The sequence below is a fragment of the Anser brachyrhynchus genome (genome assembly GCF_964034855.1).
Source record: "Anser brachyrhynchus genome assembly, chromosome: 12".
NCBI classification, from domain to species: domain Eukaryota; kingdom Metazoa; phylum Chordata; class Aves; order Anseriformes; family Anatidae; genus Anser; species Anser brachyrhynchus.
The window spans coordinates 12,666,463-12,689,534 of NC_137707.1; the positions used below are offsets into that span (position 1 = coordinate 12,666,463).

Genomic DNA, 23,072 nt, shown 5'->3' on the forward strand with positions numbered 1-23,072 from the left:
CTGCAAACCCATTTGCTGGTAGTTTCTTTTCTTCTGTGCTCTTTCAGGAGCCAGATTGGTCCACAGAGTTCATTGCTAGATCATCGGTCAGCTCAATAGGCAATCTTCTCAAATCTATGTCTATAGGCAGAGAGCATCAGGTACTCTGTGCTTCCAGAGGTGTTTCACCTTTTCAAAGACAGATGTGCAATTCAGGCAGTCACTGTCAGGAGCTCAGTTTTTTAAGTAGGCTTACGTTCATGGAATCAAAGCCAAATTTTAAGTGATTGTCCTGAATCTGAATAGCTTGCTTCCCAAAGTGTACAAAACATCTTCACCAAAAAAAAAAAAAAAAAAAGAGAGAGAGAGAAACAACCTCCAAGTCTGATTTCATATAAACATAGCCTGGGTTGATAAGTAAGGCTTACATAAATCCACTGATCAAAGCTTTGTGGATGCTGAAACAGGGGGAAAAAAAAATGTCTACTGTGTGTCTGCAGCATTGCATTTCAGAACTTCTCAGCACAGGTGAGCAATGAAGTCTTCTGGTCCTTGGTTGCCTTCGTATTACACAGTAGTGATAATTGTGAGTTCTTTTCATTCCCCAGAAGTTTGAAAGTAATTCATAATAAAAATGAATGGGGTATATACAGATCTCCTGATGTGTGGAAGCCCTAGCAGCTCCTTTTGCAGGCTGAGTGGGTGTTGCCCCTGGAAAAAAGTTCTATAATAATTGTAAATATTCATTATCTAGGTTGTGGATCCAAAACGAGGAATTGCACAATGAAGGTTCTTTCCCATGTAGAAGATTAGATATTGTGCCTTGGGATAAGGAGCATGAGTTCAGCAAAGACCCAGAAGAGGTAAGGTTTGTTTTTCAGAATATGTTGCCATAAAGCATTTTGAAATGCAACTTGAACTAGAAGGGCACCAAATTTAAATTCTTCACTACTTTGAAAAGGTTTTGAGCATCGAGGGAGAGCGGAGAACAGCAATAGACATTCTGTTTGCATATTACAAAAACACAAGACAGCTTCTTCTGTAAAGAGAGAATTTAGATGGACATCGCACTTACTGACTCCAAGTCAGGGTGCTTTAGCACTGTTCTGGGTGCTGCACTATTTGTTTTTATCCAGTGACTGTGTGCTGTAAAATCAGATAGTCCAAAGCATAAGGACAACATCCTCTTGTCTGTGTTAGCTTGGTCTAAGCACCACAAGGCTACGCTCTTTTAGATTCTTTTTGGTCTTGTGATTTGCTTTCCTGGTTACTTAGTGAGTCCCTGCCACCAAGGGTAGGAAATGTTTTCAGCCAGACTTCAGTGTGGCTTGCAAACTGTGGCTGGGTCACAGGTTCTGGTCCCTCTGACCAAAGAGGACGTAGGAGTCAAATCTCCTGCTTCCTACTAAGTGCTTTAAGGTAGTAAAGAAATGCAGGAAGAGATCACTGCAGCCCTGGAGTTAGCAGGATCCATGACCTATGTGAGTCAGGCATGACCAGGAAATGCTTAATGAACTGGCATTCTCTGGTGTGTTTCTGTCTTGGGTCTGTGGTTCCTAGAGGCCCAGCAGGCTCAGGTGGGAGCTGCAAGCTGAAGCAGTGCACTCAGGCAAGACAGCGTCCTGCAGAAACTTTCTTGTCTGTGAAGTCAGTGGAATGGGGTGAAGTGAAGTGAACTCAAATCTTTGCCTACTTTTAGTTCTTAGCTGGACAACAGCAGCTGAAAGTTGCCCTCAGTCTGCTAAGGAAAGGTGAAAGCAGGTGCTGCCTCTGCAGCATTTACACACCAAGCTGCTCCACCCTGCAGCTTAATTAACACTGCTGTTCAGGTGGTAGAGCAGCTGAACATCTTTAATTTGCCAAACCATCTCGTGCAGAATGCTCTGCTGTTTGTTCACATAACTGCATTTTTCTCAGTTGTAACAGTAGCAGAGACAGTGAGATGCTGGTCCTGCTTGTGTGCCTTGGCCACTTCAGTTTCTTTCTTCAAGTTTTGCTGAATTCAGTGACTGGAACTAAGGTGACACAGGACAACATAGCATTGGTGCTGAGTTGTCAGGGCAGTGTTTGGAGAGTCTTAAGGTACTGCATCCAGCATAGAAGTGAGAAAATATTTTCCAGAGATTAAGAACTCAGTCCTTAAATGCTTGTAGTAGAATGAAAAAAATATATCAGTTATTAGGAAAGGCAAGACTTACACTTCCTTCCATATAAATTAGAAATAACAACACTTCATTGTATTTTAGGTGTATCCATATGCAACTGTGGATTCTAGTAAACACTATGTTAATACATGGAGCAATATAAGAGATCTGACGGGAAAGCAAGATACCAATGGGGAGAAGGCAAAGTGTTCCAAAATGGTATCATGGGCTAGGGGGACAAAGCGAAGGAATACACTTGGAGGATACAAAGAATCCTCACACAGTATGGTAAACTCCAGCTTACTTTCAGTAAGCCCTCCAAAGAAGAGGGAAATAAGAAGCAGTTTAACAAAGAAAGAAGAAGATAAAGACTCAGAAACTCACATCCAGAAATTACTTTCCCTGGTAAAGCGATGGGACATGCTGAACTCCAAGAGATGTGATTCTCAGCACGTAAAAATATCCGATGGTTGCGTCACAGGCAGCGTATCTCAATACAACACTCCTGAAAAGGACAGAGGTATCAAAGATTCTATTGCTTGTTCTCCTGGGAAAATAAGCTTTACAACTCAAGAAAACAATCCCATTACCCAATATGAAGCCGGGGCTGAAGGAAAGCAGCTGGACCAATACGTGTTCAGACAGAGTCTGCCAGTTACTCCAAGTGCTGGAACATATAAATTCAACACCATAAAAACTACTTCCACAATAGGAAAAAATATGGAGAACATAAACAGGGAGCAAGCAGAAGGTAAATGATTACTTTGGGACCGTTTTCAAAAATGAGGGGAGTAATTAATTGAATCACTTTTATATAAATAAGATACTTTGATCATGCTGCTGAACTTCAGAGCGATGGTCTCAGCCTTTTTCTTGTTCTCCTGCCTGTAGGAAGTTTACCCAGTGAAGTAAGAGACGAGAGCTTGCAGATGAAACTCATCCCTATAAAAGGCAGTAAGTTGATTGCCAGCTGCTAAGCAAGGGCCTGATTATGACTGGTGGATTTTTTTTAATCACCTATCTATGCAGAGTTTGATACTAAAAGTGTGTTTGCCAGAAAGGTGGAGCAGCTTTTTGATCCACTAGTGTTAATGAATTGTACTTTAACTGTCTCCTTGTTACTCTGCCCTTATAGCTGTGCAATGAACAGTGAAGCTGTTTTGGTGTGCCTAAGTTATCCGTCTGCATTTTTGAGATGTTTGGAGTTTATTAATGGTTGGTAAAGGCACAAAAATTGGGATCCTAGTTAGATATTGGGACTACAGCGAATAAGGAGACTTCATGTGCTTCAGTCCTCTCCTGACATCCTCAGATCCTGAGAATATTTTGAATGGCCTTTTGAATTGTCTTCACCATTCAGATAGGTTTTGCTAACAGACTCTTTTTTTAGGTATATGTGGTATTTTATTAGTACTTTTATTGGAGTTGCTGGCACTGTACAAAGATAGCAATGGTTCAGTCACCAGAGCCTGAAAAAAACTGAAACCTTACGTGTTTTATAAGGGTTTCAAATGTAGGGTCTAACAACAGATCCATACTACTAGTGTGAACTGAGCTGAATAAAGTCCACTATAACCAGTGAGATCACTGGGCACAGACCGAGTTAGAGAAACCTGTAATTTAGCACAAAGGCTGAGTTTATGTTAAACCCAGAAGTTTCCACAGCCATGTGTAGGAGTTAAAAATGTTTGATAGCCAAGATACTAAATGCAAGCTCAGGAAACCTCAGTGGAAAGTCCCAGTCCAAGACTTCTCCCATCACCCCAAAAAGGATGTGATTTACCCTGTACCACTTCCACAGTGGGCAACATTGTGAGTTTTCACAGAATTGCTGGCAAAGCAAAATGTATTAATAATGATTGTGAATGTTTTTGTTACTATAGCAGTGCAAGCTGGATTATTATTTTTTCCTATAAAAAAACCTCTTTCATATCCCTTGAAAGAATCCCGGACTAAATTATGCTTGGGTTTTGTTAAGCAGTGCGTAATGGTTACTTTTTCTGAATTTTCCCTGTGAAAGAGGGAAGTAGAGAAGACCTGTAATGTTATACTTCAGATTGTAAATTATTTGATGTAAAAGTTGCCATCTTCTGTCTATTGGCATTTCGCTTTTCCTGGCAAAACCTCATGACAGAATGAAGACAAAAAAGGGCATAACTTTAACGAGATGACAATTTTGTGGTCGCACTTACAAAAGAACAAATGTGTTTATCCCAGTACTTCTGCATGGGCTGTGCTATAAAACTCAGCTTGTATTCATTCACAGAAACAATGGACAGTAAACAAACCCGTGTTCTTCTGGAAGATCACAGAAATATAGGGCTGATTCTTAAAGTTGAACATCCTCCAGTTTTAGGCAGTGATGGCTTTCATACATACAATGAAGAGAGTGTTGTTTATAGCATTCTGCTGGATGGCACCCAGCTGGATAATTCAAACACTCGAGCACTACCCAAAGGTAAGGAAATGTGAATGGCTATAGGATGTTGCTGCAGAGTTTTTAGTATTATCTCTGTCATGATTCGTTGCCAGGTCTGACTGTCTGATTACCTAGGGTTATCGCAGCTTAACTACTGCTAAGACTTAATTCTTCAAAGCAGCAGGACAGCAGCTGCCTAACCTTGCAGGTGTCTTGAATATTTCTCAGTGAAGCTCTTTAATGCATTGAATTTGTTACAGGGCTACAGAACTGGTAAGAACCGGGGGGGGGGGGGGGGGGGGGGGGGGGGGAGAGGAAAACCAGTAAACTCACTATCCCAGTGGTTACAGATTGTTCAAGGATATGCAAGAGTGAAGAGCAGCCTCCTAGTCTATTGCATACTTGTTTATTGATGTGAAATATATATATATATATTATATATATACACACACACATACATACATTTTTAAAAAATATTGTAGCAGAATAGTGCAGTGGCCCTTTCCTGGTGCTGTTGTGTGAGATCCCAGGTACCGATCCCAGGTGTCTCCCGCATTGCTGGGAAAAGGGCTAGACATTAGGCTTTGGAGATGGGCAGGCACAAGAGCACTGCTGTGTCCTGTCTGCGAAGGTGATCGGGGTGCTGCGGGAAACCAGTTCCAGCTGAGACTTCTTGGAGCGTGAGCATGAGTCTTCCTGGTGGACAGCGTGAGCCCCTGTGCTTGCCTTGTGGCCAACAGTGCCATGCACTACTTGTGCACGTGTGCGTGTGTAAACCAATAACGTGTGTATGAACACACATGCATTTAAATGTAGCTGAAAAGAAATGAAACAAAGCCCAAGGTGAATATCCTGAAATCTATATTCAGTTTTTGTTTGGGCAAACCCTGAAGTTGAGCTCAGGTTTGAAAACTGGCTGTTAGGACTCCATTGCAGTAAAACCTTGGACAGGAAAGGCATTAAAGAAGCCAAAGGTTGGATGACTGAAATGTTGAATGCTGTAACTACATCCTTTTTTGTGTTCTTTGAACTGTTTCTTGTAGATATCGTTTTTCTTTGCTTTTCTCTCTCGCGTGAGGAGATATTCTATGCCAGGAAGTGCCACTTTTTCCTGACTGATGTCATCCTGGACTCAATAAGGCAGAAGGATCCCAAGGAAATCACAGCCAAGATCATGACCCTTGTGAACAGGCTTTGGGTAGGTACAAGGTCATGGCAGTTTGGATGAGCTGTGGTTTCTCAGCTTCCCCAGGCCACCGATGGGGTGGCAGGGTATAGAAACTCATGCTCTTCAAGAGAATGAGATGGAGCATTTAGCAGCTTGCCTGTTGAGAAGTTTCCACTAAGGGTAATTAATGCTCCTTATTAAGCAAGAGCCCCTGCTTGCTGGAATGACGATGTCATGTTCTGTGTTTTAGACCCAGCAGCTCACACCCAAGGAGTTTGTTGCTGACTTACTGAACACAGAGTATTTTAAAGGGGACAGAAAGAGTCATGAAGAGCTACTGAAGTGGGTGGAAGTAAGTAGCATTCGCCACCAGGTGATGCTGTAGGGCTGAGAGTTTTTGTGCACGCGCGTGTATGTTGGGGGTGGGGGGGTCTTTTTTTTTTTTTTAATTACTGTTGGCATTCAGCTTAAGCTGGTTCTCCCGTCCCAGCTGTTTGCAAATAAATTACATTTGGGGGGTGGGGGGGGCGTCCTTTCCAGCACATTAATTGACTAATGTAATGTCTAGCCTTAATAAAAGTTTAAAACTGTGCTGCTAATTTGTAAGGTTGTCCACAAAAAGTAGGTGGAAGACTTCTAGGGTGGTTCAGAAATATGCAGCAAGGAGTCAGTGATGCTGCTGTTCTGCACTCAGCAGGGGGTTTAATGCTGACCTTGTTTTTGTGCTTTTTCAGTTTACCTTGCCATTTGCGTGGAAGTACAGCCGCTGCCTCGATTTACTGATACAGAGAGGGCTTGCTAGATCTGTCTCATACTTTGCCTTGAAAATGTAAGTTTACAGACTGTTAATAAAGTTTTGAAATGTTTTCATTGTGGTTTGTGAGAGGGATAAGCATCTCATCTGAGCTTTTTATTTTTTATTTTTTTTTGAACAGTAACTTCATTTAGTTAGGAATCTTTGTCAGCTGTCAGCTTTAGGGGGCAAAGTAGCAAAGTAGCTATCTTACGTGTTACCGCTTATGGGTCGCGAGTTAGGTTTATTTACCAGAAAAACATGCTTTCAAAAAACAAAAACAAACAAAAAAAACCCACCACCTACTGCTGCTGTGTTTTTGTCTGCCTAGATGGCCATGCAGGTTTTCCGTGACAATGTTCCACTAACTCCTGCCTGGGGATGCAGAGAAGCTCTCACTCAGGTGACGCCCTGGCACCCTGAATTAGAAAATGCTGGGACAGGAGCTGTGTAAAACCTTGTCCCTGCCCTGTGGCTTTAGTTACTGAAAATGAGTAAGAGAACCCGCTCTTCCTGCTAACACCTTTGTTATTATCAATTTTTTCTTTTTTGGGGGGGGAGGGGAATAATAACCTTAGTTCTCCAGCAGTTACTTCATGTTTCCTTTTAAGCACTTTGTGCAGACGCAGCACTTTGCTATTCCTGCTCTAAAATCTCTGCAGTTTCGCAGAGCAGAGCTGACGCTGTTCTCACCCTGCGAACTAGAGCAAGTAAACATCACTTTCATCCACCTAACAACGCCGTAAGGAAACATTATTTCAATCTTACACCAGTATTTTGAGAGGGCATTTAGAGATGCCCTGGGGACAACTGCTTTTCTCAAGGCATGCCTATTTCCTCTTCTGCAGCCCAGGTTCCCACACTGAAATCAACATACCATGCAAACAAGATTCATATAAAGAAAATAACCTTTATTAGACAAATCAATCAAACCCTGAAAAAACAGCATCAGGTAAACATTAAAGTTTTGTTTTTTTCCAGCAATGTAAAAACCTTTTGAGAAATTCAGAAAATTTCATGTTCCTTTTGTCGCATTAGTAAAGTCTTTCCCTCTTGTGACATGCGCTATTACTGTCTTGACAGCCCAAAATCTTGCATTAACTTACTTATTTTAAAATAGTAACTTCTAAAATCTTCCCTGTGCAACTGTTTCCCACACAATTTTGTACAAAGGTGTCAACTGTGTTCTATTTGCTGTCTAAAAAAAAAGAACACATTTTAAGAAACATTCAGCTTATTAAACAAGTGTTTTATGTACAGTACAGGAATTTCCAGATTTGAATGAACGTAGTTTATAGGCGGAGGGTAACTCACGTGGCTATGAGGGTTTACATCTGAGACTACAGCAATGCACTGTGGGGGCCGAGCAGCTTCTCCACCCTAGCAGCAGCTACAGGCGAAACTGCAGTTGAATAAATTCCTGCTCCATAAAGGCCAAATGTGACACCGCTTCTCTCACCTCTGGGGGATGCTGATTTACAGCACTTCATAAACCAGGAGTAAGCAGGAGCTGGGCAGTAACTGCAGCTTCCAAAAAAACGCTGATCTTCAACTTTCCTCCAAGAACTCCAAGCCAGCATCACAGCCCCGCAGTGAGCTTTGATGTTACTCGGCCTTAACAGGCAACTTTGGGACACAGGACACATTTATCCTGCAGTTACACTGTGCAACTTAAGACGATATGCGTCGAAGGTTGAGCGTTACGCTAAACCTAGATACTCAGAAGCTGTTGGTCTCAGATGCCACCACCACCCAAACCTACTCAAACAAGCAACGCTGAATGGACCACGAGTATAAGTACCTGGAGAGGGGCTAGGTCAGTGGCAAAGCAAGCGGCTGGTCCCCGTCACCCCAAAACCTGGGGCACAGCCTGGCCCCTGGGACAAGGCACGCTGCAGGCTGAACTTTGTCACTCACGCCTCGTGTGGCTGGAATCTGAGTGGCACAAACCAGGAGGAGAGGATCTTGGAGTAGGCGAGCTGTGTCCTCCTCACCCACCTGCTATGCTCCCTGCTCTGCCTTGGCCTCCCCACCAGCAGCAGGGACGCCTCCACGTGCTGCCACTGGGGGACCCGGCCCCTCTCCTGAGGAACACTCCTGAGTTCACGCATGAGAACAACGGCTGGGCTGGCAGATGGTTAGCGCAGCAATCGCACAGGGAGACCGAAGAGTCAGCAAGAGCTGGGAGATGGTTAAGACAGCGAGAAGCTCAGCACTGAGGCACTGGGAGAATCATGTGAAGAAACAATTTACTGTAACAATGAAATTGCTTTTATTAAAACAGAAGTGTTAAGCCAAGAAAATAAATTACTGCTATGATAGACATATTTAGAACATAAGGAAGGACGTTAATCTTGAGCTCCAGGTCAATATAACCCTGAAACAGGAAGTTACGCTACTTTTCTTAAATACCTTGGTTTCTCTTCTTGCCCTTCCAAAAACTTTATAAAATGTGCAGCTTAGAGAACAAACAGTAACAGAGTCACTTGTAACAAAAAATCTGTACAGCACATAGCTTTAAAAATAATACATTTTTTTTCAAACAGCTATGTTACTTATTACTCATAAATATAGGGCTAATAAATTTTAAATGCCCAAGGTCCCATCCAACACCAAAGCTATTAAGTGTAGTTGACAGAAACCTTCTCGGGACTTCCCCCCAGCCAGAGGTCAGGTTTTAGACTGTCTGAAAGAGCCTGATTATGTGTAAAAGTATCTTCACGGATGAAGACTGTCTCCTTCTGCTGGTCAGAGGCCTGGGGTCTTCAGTGAGTTTGAAATGGCAATCAAACCTGGAACACAGCACCGTGCAATGGGTTAGACTGGCTGCACTCCCACAACACGGCAGGATCTGTGACCTGCAGGTCCCTCGGTCCTGGCCAGCAGTGATTTTGCAAAATACTTCAAAACCACGGTTTGTCAGAGCTGCGTTTTGGTGGAGAAGGAATGTTTTACTAGAAGAGCCTCTCAGGAGGAATGAGGTGCTTCCCCTGGGCTAAGAGCTGCCTCTGGCTCAGGATTCACGCAAAGGCTACGTGCTGCTGCCAGAGCAGCAGTGGGGCAGCAACCCCCCTGCAGCTGTGACCACTTCAGAAGGTCCTGCCTGTGACCTGTCCCAAGAAGGGGCTCAGGATCCCAAATTTTAACCTTGGCAGCTGGTTCTGTTTAGCTCAGTACGACCTCCAGTACCTGCGGATCACAGGCCCAGGCCCTTCACGCTATCTGTTGGCCTGTGCCGTGACCATCCAAGCCCCAGTCCTGTCTGTCTCACACTCACAGCCCTCTGTTCCCTGCAAAAAGGGAGCCCAGTCCTAAGGACCGGAATCCTCTGGTGAGGAAAGAAGCAAAAGCTGAGCCGGATGCAGGCTGGCTTGCGTGAGGCATAGTACACCTTTGCAAGGGCCTGCCACCCTGCTTGGCTGCCTGGCTTGTCAGGGCTCATCTCTCCTCACACAGATCACCAGCGAGCTTCCTCAGACATCTTCTGGACCTTCTGGCCAACCTCCAGAAGTAAGTACTTCCTCCAGAAGTAAGTACAGGAGCAACACCTGGCAGCTCCCTCAGGACTTCCTGACCATAACCTAGCACGTTCCTTTGTTTGGTGATGTGTACAGACTCCTTGGGAGGTTCAAAGGAAACTGTGGAATAAATCCAGCTTGGGGAGAATACCATGGATTCCCCACGGCAGCTCAGAGGGACTAACAAACAGCAGGATTTCGGCAAATAGCCACAAGAAACAGATTAGTGGTTAGACAGCTGGGTAGCATTCAGAGCAAAGAAGCTCATCTGAACACTGACACATGGACTAGGTGGAGCTCAAGCCTCTACTACCTGAAAATAATTTTTGCTTGTTTTGTTTCTTCTCCTCCAAACCAGGGAGGCATCCGACCTGTTATTTAAGGCGATGGCTCTGGCTGTGGGAGTTGGTTGTCTCTAGCCACTGACACGGGTCAGGAATGCATGCGGGAGACTTCTCATAGAGAAGTGGGGGGTGAGGTCCTCCTGACTCAGAGCTACTGACAAGCCTGACCAGCACTCAGAGCTGCTGGAAAATCCCCTTCAGGGGCTACTTACAACAACTCCACTTCCTTAGGCCGTATACGTGTGCAGAGGGGATCACACTATTGTCGAGGGACTTATGGTGACCTGGCCTGCTTTCTGCAGAGGAGAGAAGCCAGCATTAGTACAGGGTTAGAGGACAACAGCACCAGGACAGAAGCTAGTGGGAAGGGAAGCGGCTGAGAACCCTCAGGAACATAAGAGAAACAAATGACATCTGAGAGCAACAGGCTCCCGTTCTTCCCTTCGTTCCACCTCATTGCTCCCCACAGAAGGTCCAAGCCTCCCCAGAAGGGAGCTTAGCAGCATCTGCGGCAGAGCTCCATCCGCTCGCCCCCAGGAGGTTAAGCGTGTACCCCAGCCCATGGCAGCATGAAAGCTCCCGTGTGCACAGCGTCCCCTCCCGATGCAGCCTCCAGCCCTGCAGGTCCTTTCCAGTGCATCTCCTCAGGGATCCTGGTCACGAAGGGGAGGCACTCACAGCGCAGGGGCTTTGGCTTGCCCCCGAAGAGGCGAGTCTGCGAGAGGAAACATCACTTCCCCACAGCGACTCCTAGCCCAAAAGCAGCATCTTCAGTCCCCGCCTGAGAGGCAGTGGCTTGAACCGAGGAGGCAGTGGTAGTAACAGGCAGAGTAAAGAGAGCATTTTGGCTGCTTGCACTTACTGCAGAAATGTACTGGCTGTTTGTGAACCGGGGTTTCTCCTCCATCGCAGAGCTGTGTTGTGAGCCTAGGGGCATGTAAGTGGGTGAACCCATGTCTTCACAGAAGCTTTCTTGTGGGATGCTGGAGACACAGCCACTGTCGGAGCCGCTGGAGCCACTGCCTGACATGCAGTGCGATGACTCGGAGCTCTCTGTTGCTGGGGGAAGACAGGAAAGTCATTCTGAGGACCGCGAATTTGGCCTACATGACCACGTGCACCTGGCAACGTACCTCTTTGCAGAGGCACTGCTCACACAAGCCCACGGATATGCCACACTGCTACCTGGGCCACTTTAAAGCCACAGGCAACAAAATAACCCAACGCGGTAACCCAGTGATGCTGGGGACTGAGCAGGAGGCACTGAGCACTGAGGACTGCCTGGGGCTGGCACAGGGCAGGAACAGGGAGGCCCCGCTCCCCGGGCAGTCAGACCCCGAGCTGCCCGTCCCAGAACCGGCATCCCGGGCAATGCCGCTGGTACCACCGCTCCCACCACACCTCCGCAGGACACGCGCTGCTCCTCCCGTCCCTCTGTCTGTACCGGCCAGAGAGCTTCACGCAGGGGAAGCCAAGGGGTCACTGGACCAAGCTGGCCAAAGTGAGGAACGTAACGCCTCCTACCTGCCAGAGGGGCAAGGCAGGCAGAGGCACAAGCACTGCTCTCCAAGGCCACAGCAGCCCTGGTATGCGGCGCCAAGCCTGCTCCTGTGAAAGCAGGAACGGAGCTTGTGCGGAAGGGCAGGGCCCTCCTTACTGCACTGCGGGTGTGCGGCAGGGCGTGCCGTGACTCCACGGAGCCTGGTGTGACTGCATGGCAGGGAGCAGGCCGTGGGGACGAGCCCACGGCACAGAGGGGCTGGGCTGCAGGACACATCTCCGGGTGCGTTGCAGCTCATACGTACTCAGGGACGGCTGGCTGCTTGTCTCGTGCTCCAGCTCATCTTCCTCGATGCAGGCACCAACGTCAAAGGGGCGCCTGGGGGCCAGGACGCCTGGCAGCAGAGCCTGGTCCAGGTACATGTGCAGGTTGAGGGGCCCCAGGAGGGAGGAGGAGGAAGGGCCGTACGCAGCAGCGGCGCTGCCAGCAGAGAGCTGCGCCTGCGTCCTCTTGTACGGGTTGGAATGGTCAAACAGAGACACTGCGATTGATGCTCTGGTCCTGGCGCCTGCCACAAAACATGAAGAAGCCCTGAGTGTCAGTCCTGCCCAGCTCACTCGCTGCTAGGGGGCAGGGCAGGCTGGCACTCACCTCTGCCTTTCATGATGTAATCGATAGCACGGTCATTGATAGCTGCCTCGCTGGGTTTGATATCCAGGAACGGCTTGTTGCCCACACCCATGGAGACCATCTCCTGCATGCGGATTTCTGAAGGGCAAGAGCAAGGTGTGTAACAGCCACCTGCGTGGCTGCCCCGACCCTCCCTGCAGGCGCTATGCTGCAACAGGGCCAGGCTGCTCCTGAGCTACCGGCATTAGATCCGTTCTCCCCTTGCTCCCCAGCCTGAGGAGTCTGCACAGACAAGCCCCTCATGCTCTGCTCTGGTTCGGGCGCCCAGTGCCATGCCACCTGTGAGTGTCATCCAAGCAGGAAGCCTGGGGTGAAGAATAGGCTCAGCCAGCCTGAGCCAGGCAAGCGGCCACTCCGATAGCGAAGCTGTGGGGAGAACAGCGAGCTTTTCACAAGCACAGCCACTCTCACAGAGCAGGAAATCCTGTGCTAGCACCTCGCACTTCTCTCAGTGTCCAGGCAGGTGTCTACAGTTGCACAGAGCTTGGACAGCTGTCAGGGTGTCTGGGACAAGGGGCAGGGAAGGGACAGCACCCAGCCAACCCCAGCACATGCTCCTGAGGCTGCATGCAGGCACACGGCTGCTTGCCACACAAAGCTGCCTGGTAATAGGCTGCAAACCTACTCAGGACAGCACGAGCTGAAGGGGGCTCCCGCACCTTTTGCGGCACAGACGCCCTGGGAAGGAATCACACCTTTATTGCGGGCTGCCTGCTGCCACAGGATCTTGGCAATATCACTGGTCCAAGCCTGCTTGGTCTCGGCTGAGCTGGCCTGGAGGATGTACGTGTCGCTCGACTTCCGCCTTCGGAACCAGATCTCAAAGCGCAGGCCACTGTCTCCAGAGTTCTCCGTCAGACCGATGTCTGCGGTCTGCCAGAAAAATGGAAGAGCAAAGCATCAGCCGGGGCTGCACCAGGGGCAAAAAGGGTAATCTTGTTGGCAGGCCGGCCAGGGGAGGGAGCTGACCCGATGAAAGGAGACAGGCAACCTTCAGGGAGAAGTCCAGAGCCACTTCTTGCCCAAGAGCAATCTGCAAAGCTGCCCTTACCTTGAAGGAGCGCTTGTAGATATACACATCAAAGCCACCCTCGATCCTCTTGGGCTTGCTGAACAGGATCAGGTCCTCAAAGAGGAAGACGTGTCGCTGGCACTTCCTGCGGCCCAGCCAGATGGTGAACTCGTCCTGCCGCACCAGCTGCCCCTGCTCCTTCAGGTTCACCTGGCCGTGGGGAACATCCTGGTAAGGCCCCGGCAGCTCCCCCAGCCAGCAGGAAGCCAGGGCCAGGCAGGCCTGGACGCAAAGAGCAGGGTCCCACGTGTGGCCCGCGTGGTGAAGAAGTGGCCACTGCCTGTCACCTGAAGAGGTAAGGGGAACCTACCTCCCTGGGGCTAGAGGCCACCCCAGGCTGAAACAAGTGGCTCAGAGCTAAGGCCCAGCCCGCAGACAACCGTCTCCTGTCACCCTGCACAGATCTGTGACAAAGCTCTGGGGGGCCAACTGGAGGCATCAGCCTGGCCCTTCTCTTGGGGGACAGAGAAAGCTCAAGAGGAAAGGACAGCCAGAAACCCGCCAGGAGCCCAGGCACATCTGGGTCAGAAGACGAGCACCTCGGTTCCTCCTGCCCTGGACCCATCTTCCTCCACCCTGAGCCCTGCAGTAGATTGATTTTTTGCTTTGTTTCTCCTCCTCCGGTGCTGCCCTTCGTGTGCCTCTCCAAGTCCCACCTTGCTGATTTTTGCCTATCCCTGGCATCAGCATCAGTTTGAATTCCTTCCTGCAAACTCACTGCCTCTCCTAACAAACCAAGGAGGCCGCGAGCCCTGCTGATGCCTTGCCCTGTGCCTCAGCAGTCCCGCTGCGCCGTGCTGGCAGCCTGGCACCCCAACCACTGAGGGGATTTGAGGGGATGCTCACCACACAGCCCAGAGACCCCAAACCTAGGGAGGGGGGAGGAACGCGGCTTGGCCCCCCGGGCAGGGGAGGGAGGACACTGGAACGTACGTCACAGTCGCGGATGGCGTCCATGGCCAGCAGGTCGTTTCCATGCCGGAGCTGAAACTTCACCATCTCCTCAGCCGCTCGGAGGTAGCCCAGCTCCTGCTCTTGCGCCTCGCTGCACTCCTTGATCAGGTCCTTCAGGAGCAGGGCGTATTTGCTCATGCGCTGGATGGGTTTCAGCAGGTAGGAGGCCAGGTCCATCTTATCCCCCAGCTGCACCTGCTTGAACTGAGAACCAGAGCAGAGAGTGAGGGCAGCAGCTCCCCGCGTCCCCACGCAGGCACTGACACCGTGGCTGCCCCAGGCCTCAGCTTCCTGACTAGGGTACTCGGATTGCTCTGCAGGGAACAGGATCGATGCTGCCAGGTGCTGGGCTCCTTCCCAAAGCACTCACTGCCTCTCTGCCCACGCGTGCAGAGAGCCGGGCAGGCAGCGGCAGCGCTGAGCATACCTTAAACAGGAAAGCTGGGCTGGTCTGCACAGAGCAGTGACCCCAGCGCCCCAGAACCGCGGGTGCAGGCAGCGGGATTTACCTTGAAGAAGGTGTTCCCGTGGCTGGCCAGCAGCGAGTCCGACTTCGGCTTGTTCTTGCTGTACAAGGCGTACATCCCGAACTGGTCTTTCTGCAAGAGAGATCCCCACGTGAGGCCAAGGCAGAGCCAGGACCCAGCGACAGCCATGCCCCGGGGTTGGTGACTCCCATCCTTCTGCCTCTCCCAGGCTGCCCCAGAGCCTCCTACAGGCGTCGGCAAAGACTCGGTTTTAAGTTCAGCAAGAGCCAGGGTGAGTTCTTGTCTTCCTATTCCCACAGTAGCTAGGACTTCTGAGCTCATTTTCCTGCTACCCCTTGCTCATTACATACCCCAAGAGGTATCAGCCACCTGGTAAGCGACAAGCATGCATGGGGCAGTTGAGCTTAAGACTGGTGCCTCGTGCTTCTCCCTGCCAGCTCTTTGCAACCCCTCCTGCACCTCTCTGCTCAAAGTCCTTCCACAGCGATGCCACAGACAGAAGACAAGGCGAGGGATGCCCCTGAAGAAGCAGATGGGCTTTAAGGAGCAGCTTTTTGCTGCCCCAGCAGTGTCTCTTGGTGGCAAAGTACAACAGGAAAGGCAAAGAGCAGCCGCTGCTGCCTGGGCTCAGCCTCACAGAGCCATCGCAGTGCCACCTGGAGCAGCACAGAGCAGACACGGGCCCAGCATTTGAGCTGGCAGGGCACAAAGCAGCCTTCCTCACGGCTACAACGGCAGCTGAGGGAATGCAGATGGGCAGAGAGTGAAGCTGTCACCTCCCAGGCAGCAGAACATAGCAGCTACCACAGGACCAGATCCCCCGCAGCCCCGGGCTGACCCAGAGAGCCGCTTCCGGCTCAGCACGTGCACACAAGCACCACGCACGAGGAGACCTCGTGCCCTTCCTACAGCCTCAAAGCGACCCAACGCATGTCCCCAGAGCCAGCGCAGGGCGCTTCTCCCCTCCCGAAAAGAGCCACAGCCCAGCAGCACGCAGACAAGCGGCCAAATGCAAAGCACAGGAGCCAAGCACAGAGGAGCCCGACCCCAGGAGAAGGTGCCGATGCCTTACGTGCCGCAGGAAGCAGTGGCTGACGCGCAGCGGGTGGTTGCAGCAGCTCTCGAGCTCCCGCAGGAAGTACTGGCTGTGGAAGTCGTAGAGTTTCTCCAGGTTCCCAAAAATGACGCTGCGCTTCCCACGCAGGTCCTGGGGGAGGTCGAGGCGCTCCATCTCGGGGAAGTAGCTGTCGATGATGTAGCAAAGCGACCTCACGTACTCCCGCTCCGTGGTCACCATCTCGTCAATGATGTGCCGCAGCTTGCTGCAAGAGGGAACGCTCGGCCCTGAAGGGACGCAGACCACAGCTGCGCTGCGGCAGCATCTGGGCTGTCCCTAGAGAAGCTCTCCCCGGGTCCCAGCCTGGAGGTGACCCCTTAGTGCCATCCGAACTCAGATTTGCAGCTTTCTGTGACAGCTGACCCTGACAGAGCCTGCGCAGACCCAAGGAACACAACTGGCTTTTCTGTTCAGGAAGGGAAGCCCCGTTCTGGCTGTGGCCCTGACCCGGCCTCGGCAGGACACACGTCCCCGGGCTCACCCAGCCCCGGCTCCCGGACACAACAAGACGCCCCCAAAGTCAGCGTGCTCCTCAAACACGAGGGAAAGCAGAAATCCCAGTGACTTCTGAGAGGCGTCAGCCCGATGACTGCGTGCTGTGGGAGGCACTGCTAACGCTGGGGGAACAGGAGCTCTGGATGCAGCCGCTGTCGGGCTGGAGCCCCTGAGGAAGGGCTGCCCAAACAAGGGGGCTGCAGCCTGGAGCAAGAGGGCCAGAAGGAGTTGGAAGTGCTGAAAAAGGCTCTGGCTGGGAAGGAGGGAATTGCTCTGACTCTGCTCTAAGCCGGAAGCCCGCTGGCTACAGCTGGAGCAGGCGTGCACTCTGCTTTTAAGAGGGAAGCCTCAGCCCCGGTGGGAAGTGAGCTTCCTATCGGGTCATCAGAAAAGAACACCTCCTAGCACGCGTGGCTCCACGCTGCTCTGAGACAAGCGCTCCTAGGTACCAGGTTTCCACTGCGAGGCAGTACAGCACTGCCCATAACTACTGCCAACGTGCGCCTCTCTTCTCGGCGTCCCGGCTGTCCGCAAGCTCCTCTGGCTGGCCGAACAGCAGGACTGCCTCCTGCCACTGAGGGGACAGGGCTGGGCTCAGCTCGGTGCGGGAGGCACGTGGACCCTTTGCAGGGCACTTTCCCTGCCGGGGAAGTTTCCTGCGGGGGTCCCGTGCACTTGCTCCATGCCCACAGCCACTGGTGTACACGCACGTTCCCTGACCACGTTCCCAGCACCGCCCTGTCAGGGATCGCCCCAGGCTCTCAGTTCTCTGAGATCTGCAAGTGTTTTTTTATTTTCAATCTTTTCTCAATGAGAGCAGTTGAAAGACCTGCCTGGCGACTCCCTTTCAGGAGCAGCTCCCATCCCTGGGCATGTTGCAGCGCTCAACACAGTTAAGATCCTCTAAGAGAAGGGAAAGACCAAAACAAAAGCCAGCTGGTGGTCGCTCAGGTCTCAGCCCCACAGGGTGAACACAAACACCCCCCTTACCTGCGAAGCAGCTGCCACAGGGATGTGCCCCCCCCCCAGTCTGGGCAGAGCCCCCCCAGAAGCGCAGGGGGACAACTGCACTGCTGCGGACCCTCACACCCCAAGGTCGGCAACGCTGCGAGCCCTTCTCCTGCTCTTCCCCCCACTTTCAGAGGAACACTGCTCCAGAGGCTGTGGGGGAAGGACAGCAGACCTCCTTTCCCTTTTTCCCCCCCGAGGCTGCAGCGCCAAGCACCACAGTCGCTCACTCACCTGCCCCAGCTCTTGGCTTCGGTCGCGGAGCCGCAGCCCCTCTGTCCCTCCAGCAGGCAGTCTGCAGCCCAGCTGTGAGCGCCCTGCCGCAGCGCAAACGTCCTGTCCACCAGCTCCGTGCTGCTCACCTCCAGCCCCTTAATAAAGACGCCGGTGTTGCCGTACCTGGCCGGCTCGCTCAGCGTCCTCTGGCAGCCCGACCACAGGCTCTCACCGCAGGGCAGGTCGAAGCTCTGGGCCTTGCGGAGCATCCTCCTGGGAGGCGGCTTCCCGGAGGCTGGAGTGGAGGCGCAGGACGGCTTCACCTCCAGGGTTTCCAATATGCTCTCCAGGTTTGACTTTTCCTCGGGCAGTTTCGGCGACTTGGCGGCCCCGCTTCCAAAAGAAACTCGGCCGGAGTGGGGCCCTGCACCGAGCGCAGCTTGGCAGGCAAATTCGTCCCCAGCACCGAAATCGCCAGGGCAGCTGAGGGTGGGCGAGGGGATTTTCTCCTTAGTCCAGCCTGGAGAGCGGCCGGGCCTGCCATAGCCGTGGGGTGTGCTGCAAGTCCTGTCCCAGTGCGGCCCGGGGGCGGCCCCCTCGGAGTGCCTCCGGTGGCACAGGCTGCCGGCCTCGCTGCCGGCCCCGCTGCCAGCCCGCGCCTGCTCCCCCGCGGCTGGTTTGCGGTCTGCCAGCAGCGACCTCCTGGTTCTCAAGGCTGCTTCCAGTTTCTTTTCAAAAACCAGCTTGGTCTCCTGGCACTTGGACCACGCGAACTTCCACTGCTTGAGTCCCTTGTCGCTCTTCAGCTCGCAGGCCAGCTCCTTCATCTCCTGGAAGCGGGCATCGCTGATGTCCGGGTGCTGCCCCTTGTAGCTCTCCAGGCACTTGATTACCCCCGCGCAGTGCTCGGCGGAGCTGCAGTCCTCCATGCTGATGCAGGCGAGGTGTCGCATCCCTTCCAAGGCCCACTCGTACGCCTGCAGGGAGCCAGAACAAAAGGCAACAGCCAGTCAGAGGCACTCGGGGAAGAATAACCCCGGCTCGGTGCCTAAAGCGTGAGACGAGAGAAAGGATCAGTGTGTGGCCAACGCAGTTCCTCGAGTGTGAGCGGAGGGGGGGCTGCTATTGTCACTGGGGCTGAATTAACAATTCAGCAAAACAAACAGCTCCTTATGCGGAGGGCTTCAGCTGTGCCGGCTGCTCTGCCGCAGCCCTACCTCCCCGGCAGCACCCACGCTGCCGGACGTGTTCCCTGGGGAGGGGATCCCAGGGGAAGCTGCTGGCGAGACTGCAGGAACCTTCACACACCTCCACAGCCCTGCTCGGGATGAAACCTGGAACTCCCCTTCCTGCCTCATCCTGCCTGCTCCCAGCAGGACGTGGTGGAGGGGGCACGAGCCAGCTAACCAGGAGCGGATTGCTGCTCCGCGGGCAGTTTCCCTGGAGCTGACAGGGCACAGCACATGGCTCGAGGAGAGCTGGGCTCTGTGGTCACCCCAACCCATCCCCACAGCAATGGGAACCCGGGACCACACAAGCTCAGCTGCAGCCCAAGCGTTTTCTGCGTCTGCTGTCGCCCGAGCGGAGTCAGCGCCCTGCCCAGCCCTGCCTGCTGCAGCGTTACCTGCTCGTGCTGGTTAGCTCAGCACCGAGCTCAGCACTTTGTTTCTGGTACTACAGGAATGCTGGAAGCTGTTTCACGAGGCTTAGCTCTACGAGCGATGCCCACGAGGCCTCGCTGATACAGCTCTGCCCTCTCGGTCAAACAAGAGGAGCGGGACGAAACGCTGCCCACGCGGACAGAGGCAGGGCAGGGGCGCCTTACTGCCACGGCAGGAAAGGGCCAAGGCAACACAGCGCACCAAGACCACCGACAAAAAGACAACCATGGGGTTCAAACAATGGCAGAGTATGCTGGGTGCCAGGGGAAAGGCAAACATCTGAATTACTCCAGCCTGAAGTCACTGTTTTCTCTACCAAGCATGGCTGATGACAGGGTTTAACTACGCAGGGAGCTTCGCTGCTCACCAGCGAAAACACAAGAGTTATTCGTTAAAATCTGATGCAGAAGGCAGAGAAAACCCCCGGACAGGCCTGCCCAGCACCTTCCACAGACTGCGTGCGTGCAGAAACACCACGGGCTGCCCCGGGGGTGAACCAGCCGGCACTTCACCTGCCAGGCCCCGCGTGGCTGCTGTGGCTCTGCTGAGAAGCTGCAGCCGCGCTCTGTGCCGGCAACGAAGGCGTCAGCCTCGGAGCTTTTCCCACCTGACAGCCAGAGGTGGGCATCCAACCGCTCCGACAGCCTTCGCTCCGAGAGCTTAAAGCACGTACTGGCATGCAGAAGAGGGCCGTGGACGTCAGGAACAGAACACCCACGTGTTACACAGATGTGGAGCAGTTGCTGCATCCCCATCGGGACATCGGTGGGGAAACGGCCGGGTGCTAGGCTGCCCCGTGCTGCTGACACAGGTAGGCAGGGCCGGGTGTACGGGACGCAGACGTGAGGAAAGCTGAATGCCAGCGTGCAGGAGGCCACCCACAGGCCGAGGAGTCACTCCAGGGGCAGATGCCACAGCCGCGGGAGCTGCCACAGCCGTCCCCGTTGCTCTTTTGAGCTGCAGCTGCGTGCTCTGTGTGCAGCCAGCCCCATTACTCATGCAGAGCAAGGAGCTGCTTCATTAGGGCCAGCAGCTGCTGGGGGAAAACGCTCCTCAAACAGCCCCACGCAGCCGCGGCACGGGGCCGGCAGAGGCAGCAGCCCCGGCACAGGGACAGCCCGGCCCTGCCGCTCTCTCGGCCCAGGCTTTATGCTTGAAAGTGCCCACTGCTGGGGGAGAGAGGGGCTCGCAGCGGGCAGAGGAGATGCCAGAGCCCGCTGAGTCTGCCCTTAACCAGGCTCTTTAATTCCCTGGCGGCACTGCACACCGAGGTGAGGTGAAACCCTGAGCGCCGGGGGGCCCGGCAGACCTGCGCAGCAGCGACAGATGGCCCGGTTTGCTGGGGTTTTGTGCTGCTCCTTCCATTTCTCCACAAACCAGCCCCCCAGGCAGGGGCTGGCGGGCAGCCCGGGCTGAGGGCTCATCACAGCTCTCCAGTCCTGCCAGCCAAGGGGTGATGATCCCAACCAAAGGCTGTACGCAGGCTCTGTTTTGCTCAGGGATGGGAAAAGCTGAGCTCAAAAGGCACACGGGGCTCTGAAAGAGGGTGCTGAGGACGCGCTGTGCAGGAGAGGCATGGCAAGGAGGCCAGCCTGGCTTTTACAGCAGCCATGGGGAGGGCAGCCGCCCCGCAAAGGGCTTCCCCGAGGCTGAGGAACTCGTTTCCATCCACAAACGGGAGAGAGGGAAAAGCAGAGGCTTCTGCAGCGATTCCTAGAAATAACAGACCTGCCTGTGGCCTCGGCGAGGAGGAACCAGGGCTGCAACCCACACAGGGAGGCAGCCCCGCCACCTCATCTTCATATGGTATCTGTCTGTTCTTGGCAAGGACTCCACGGCAGCACAGAAATTACTCTAAATCTCGGCATTTCTTCCATCCCCAGTGCCTGTCACAGGCTAGTGAATAGCTCAGCTTTGTTCCCTGCACAATGGGAGCGGCCCTCCACACCCCGCAGCTTGCTTAGTAACATGCTAAGTGGCCACCAAGGTTTTCCCAGCCACATCATCCGCTCCAACTGCCCCTTTTAGCACACGAAATGGCAGCCCCCCTCCATGCAGTGAGTCCGCCCCGGCACGCAGGAGGAAACAACGCCACGCAGGCGAGGGCATCGCCGTCGGCTCCGTCCCGGGGAGGCTGCGAGGCACGCGAGATGTGGGCACTGGGGCGCAGGCAGGGCTGCGGCTTCTCTGCCAAGCTGCGAGAGCCTCTCATGTATAAAAGGAGGCGGACGGGTGCAGGGAGGCCGAATGCTCCCACCAACGCCTGCAACCAGGCAGGAAGGAGCCTGCACCTCGGCTTTTGATCTTGACTCTCCAGACAAGTCGTTACCAACTCTCGAAATTACGGATTAAAGACAAACGTGCTTCCTGCGCGCAGAGGGCTGACCCGCGCAGCAGCAGCGCGAGGAGCCAGCAGCAGGTTGGTCCCGCCAGGCTCCGGGGGAGGCCGGGGCTCCTGGGGACCTGCTGCGCCCCAGGGAAGAGCCCGGGACGCCGCTGACTGCCCTCAGCCCATCGCCCTGGGCTTGCCCCCCCTCCTCTCACCACGGCGAGGCTCGCAGCGCATCGAGGACGGAGGCTGCTGGAGTCTGTCTCTGGCACCAGACGCACCGCCTGCACGCACAGGCCATGGGAAGGGGCTTGGCTCTGCCGCCAGCGCTGCACGGGGAGCCTTCCTGTGGGTCCTGCACCCATTCGGGTATCACACCTCACCAACCCAACCCACCACTCACCCACCAGATTCCTCCCGGTCTCAAGGTCCAGCGATCTCTCAGATGCTTAATGAGGAGCCAGGAGAAAACCCCCCCGCACCTCCACACGCCACAAGGGGCTACCTCTGTCTAAACCTCTTTCACCTCTTCCCGTAGGGAGATAATTATTGCAACAGGAGTTTTTTTCTTGTCACAATGGCAACTGGGTGTCTGAGCAGGCAGAGGTAGGCGGAGCAGGCTGATCACAAACTCTCTAACTTTCTGCAGAAGAAAAATGCTCCTAGGGAGGTTTCCTTCCACACCGAAGCGACTGCACAAGGGAGCTGAGATAGGGGCGGTAAGAAGCTCAAACCCAACCTGATGGGAGCAACGAGACAGGAATCCAAGAGCAGCTTTGGGTACGGCAGCTGAAGCTGCCCTAAGAGCCAAGCCACCAGAGGGGCCAAGTCCCCCGTGCTGTGCCTGCCCCCTGCTCCCGGGCTTTGACACCACCTTCACCCAGAGGGAGGGGAGGCATCCAGCAGCCGGGAACGTTGCTGCAAACGGTGAAAAAGCACCCAACGCCATCAGAAGAGCCCTGATACACCTTGCGTGCAGCTCCTGTGCACAAGGTGTGCTCTGCTCAGCCGTTAGCAGCACGTAGCTCATCACAGGCCTCTGCCCAGCACCCCACACTTCAGCACCCGTCTCACCCTCACTGCCTTTCAGCCCAAGCGCTGTTAACCTCTGCTGGGAGCTTGGAGATCCAGGTGAGGTCGGTTTGCAGCACAGAGAACAGAACCGGTGCAGCCAGA

The 23,072-nt window shown here is 53.3% G+C and overlaps 1 protein-coding gene across 12 annotated transcripts in view; it reads right to left on the reverse strand.

Annotated features, from left to right (window-relative positions):
- Window positions 1-7,393: 7,393 nt before the first annotated feature.
- PLEKHG4 (pleckstrin homology and RhoGEF domain containing G4) overlaps window positions 7,394-23,072 on the reverse strand; it is a 94,256-nt gene continuing 78,577 nt past the window's right edge. For 4 of the 12 annotated variants that reach the window (XM_080552605.1, XM_080552608.1, XM_080552601.1 and 1 more), the window contains 9 exons: window positions 17,925-18,883; window positions 16,143-16,392; window positions 15,092-15,181; window positions 14,562-14,786; window positions 13,608-13,778; window positions 13,216-13,429; window positions 12,518-12,634; window positions 12,171-12,434; window positions 7,394-11,424 (listed from right to left, as the gene is read on the reverse strand). In XM_080552605.1, the coding sequence (XP_080408731.1) occupies window positions 11,096-11,424; window positions 12,171-12,434; window positions 12,518-12,634; window positions 13,216-13,429; window positions 13,608-13,778; window positions 14,562-14,786; window positions 15,092-15,181; window positions 16,143-16,392; window positions 17,925-18,883 (2,619 nt within the window). In that variant the 3' untranslated portion in view covers window positions 7,394-11,095. The remainder of the gene's footprint in view (window positions 11,425-12,170; window positions 12,435-12,517; window positions 12,635-13,215; window positions 13,430-13,607; window positions 13,779-14,561; window positions 14,787-15,091; window positions 15,182-16,142; window positions 16,393-17,924; window positions 18,884-23,072) is intronic. The other 8 variants (XM_080552602.1, XM_080552609.1, XM_080552607.1 and 5 more) reach the window with 7 other exon arrangements.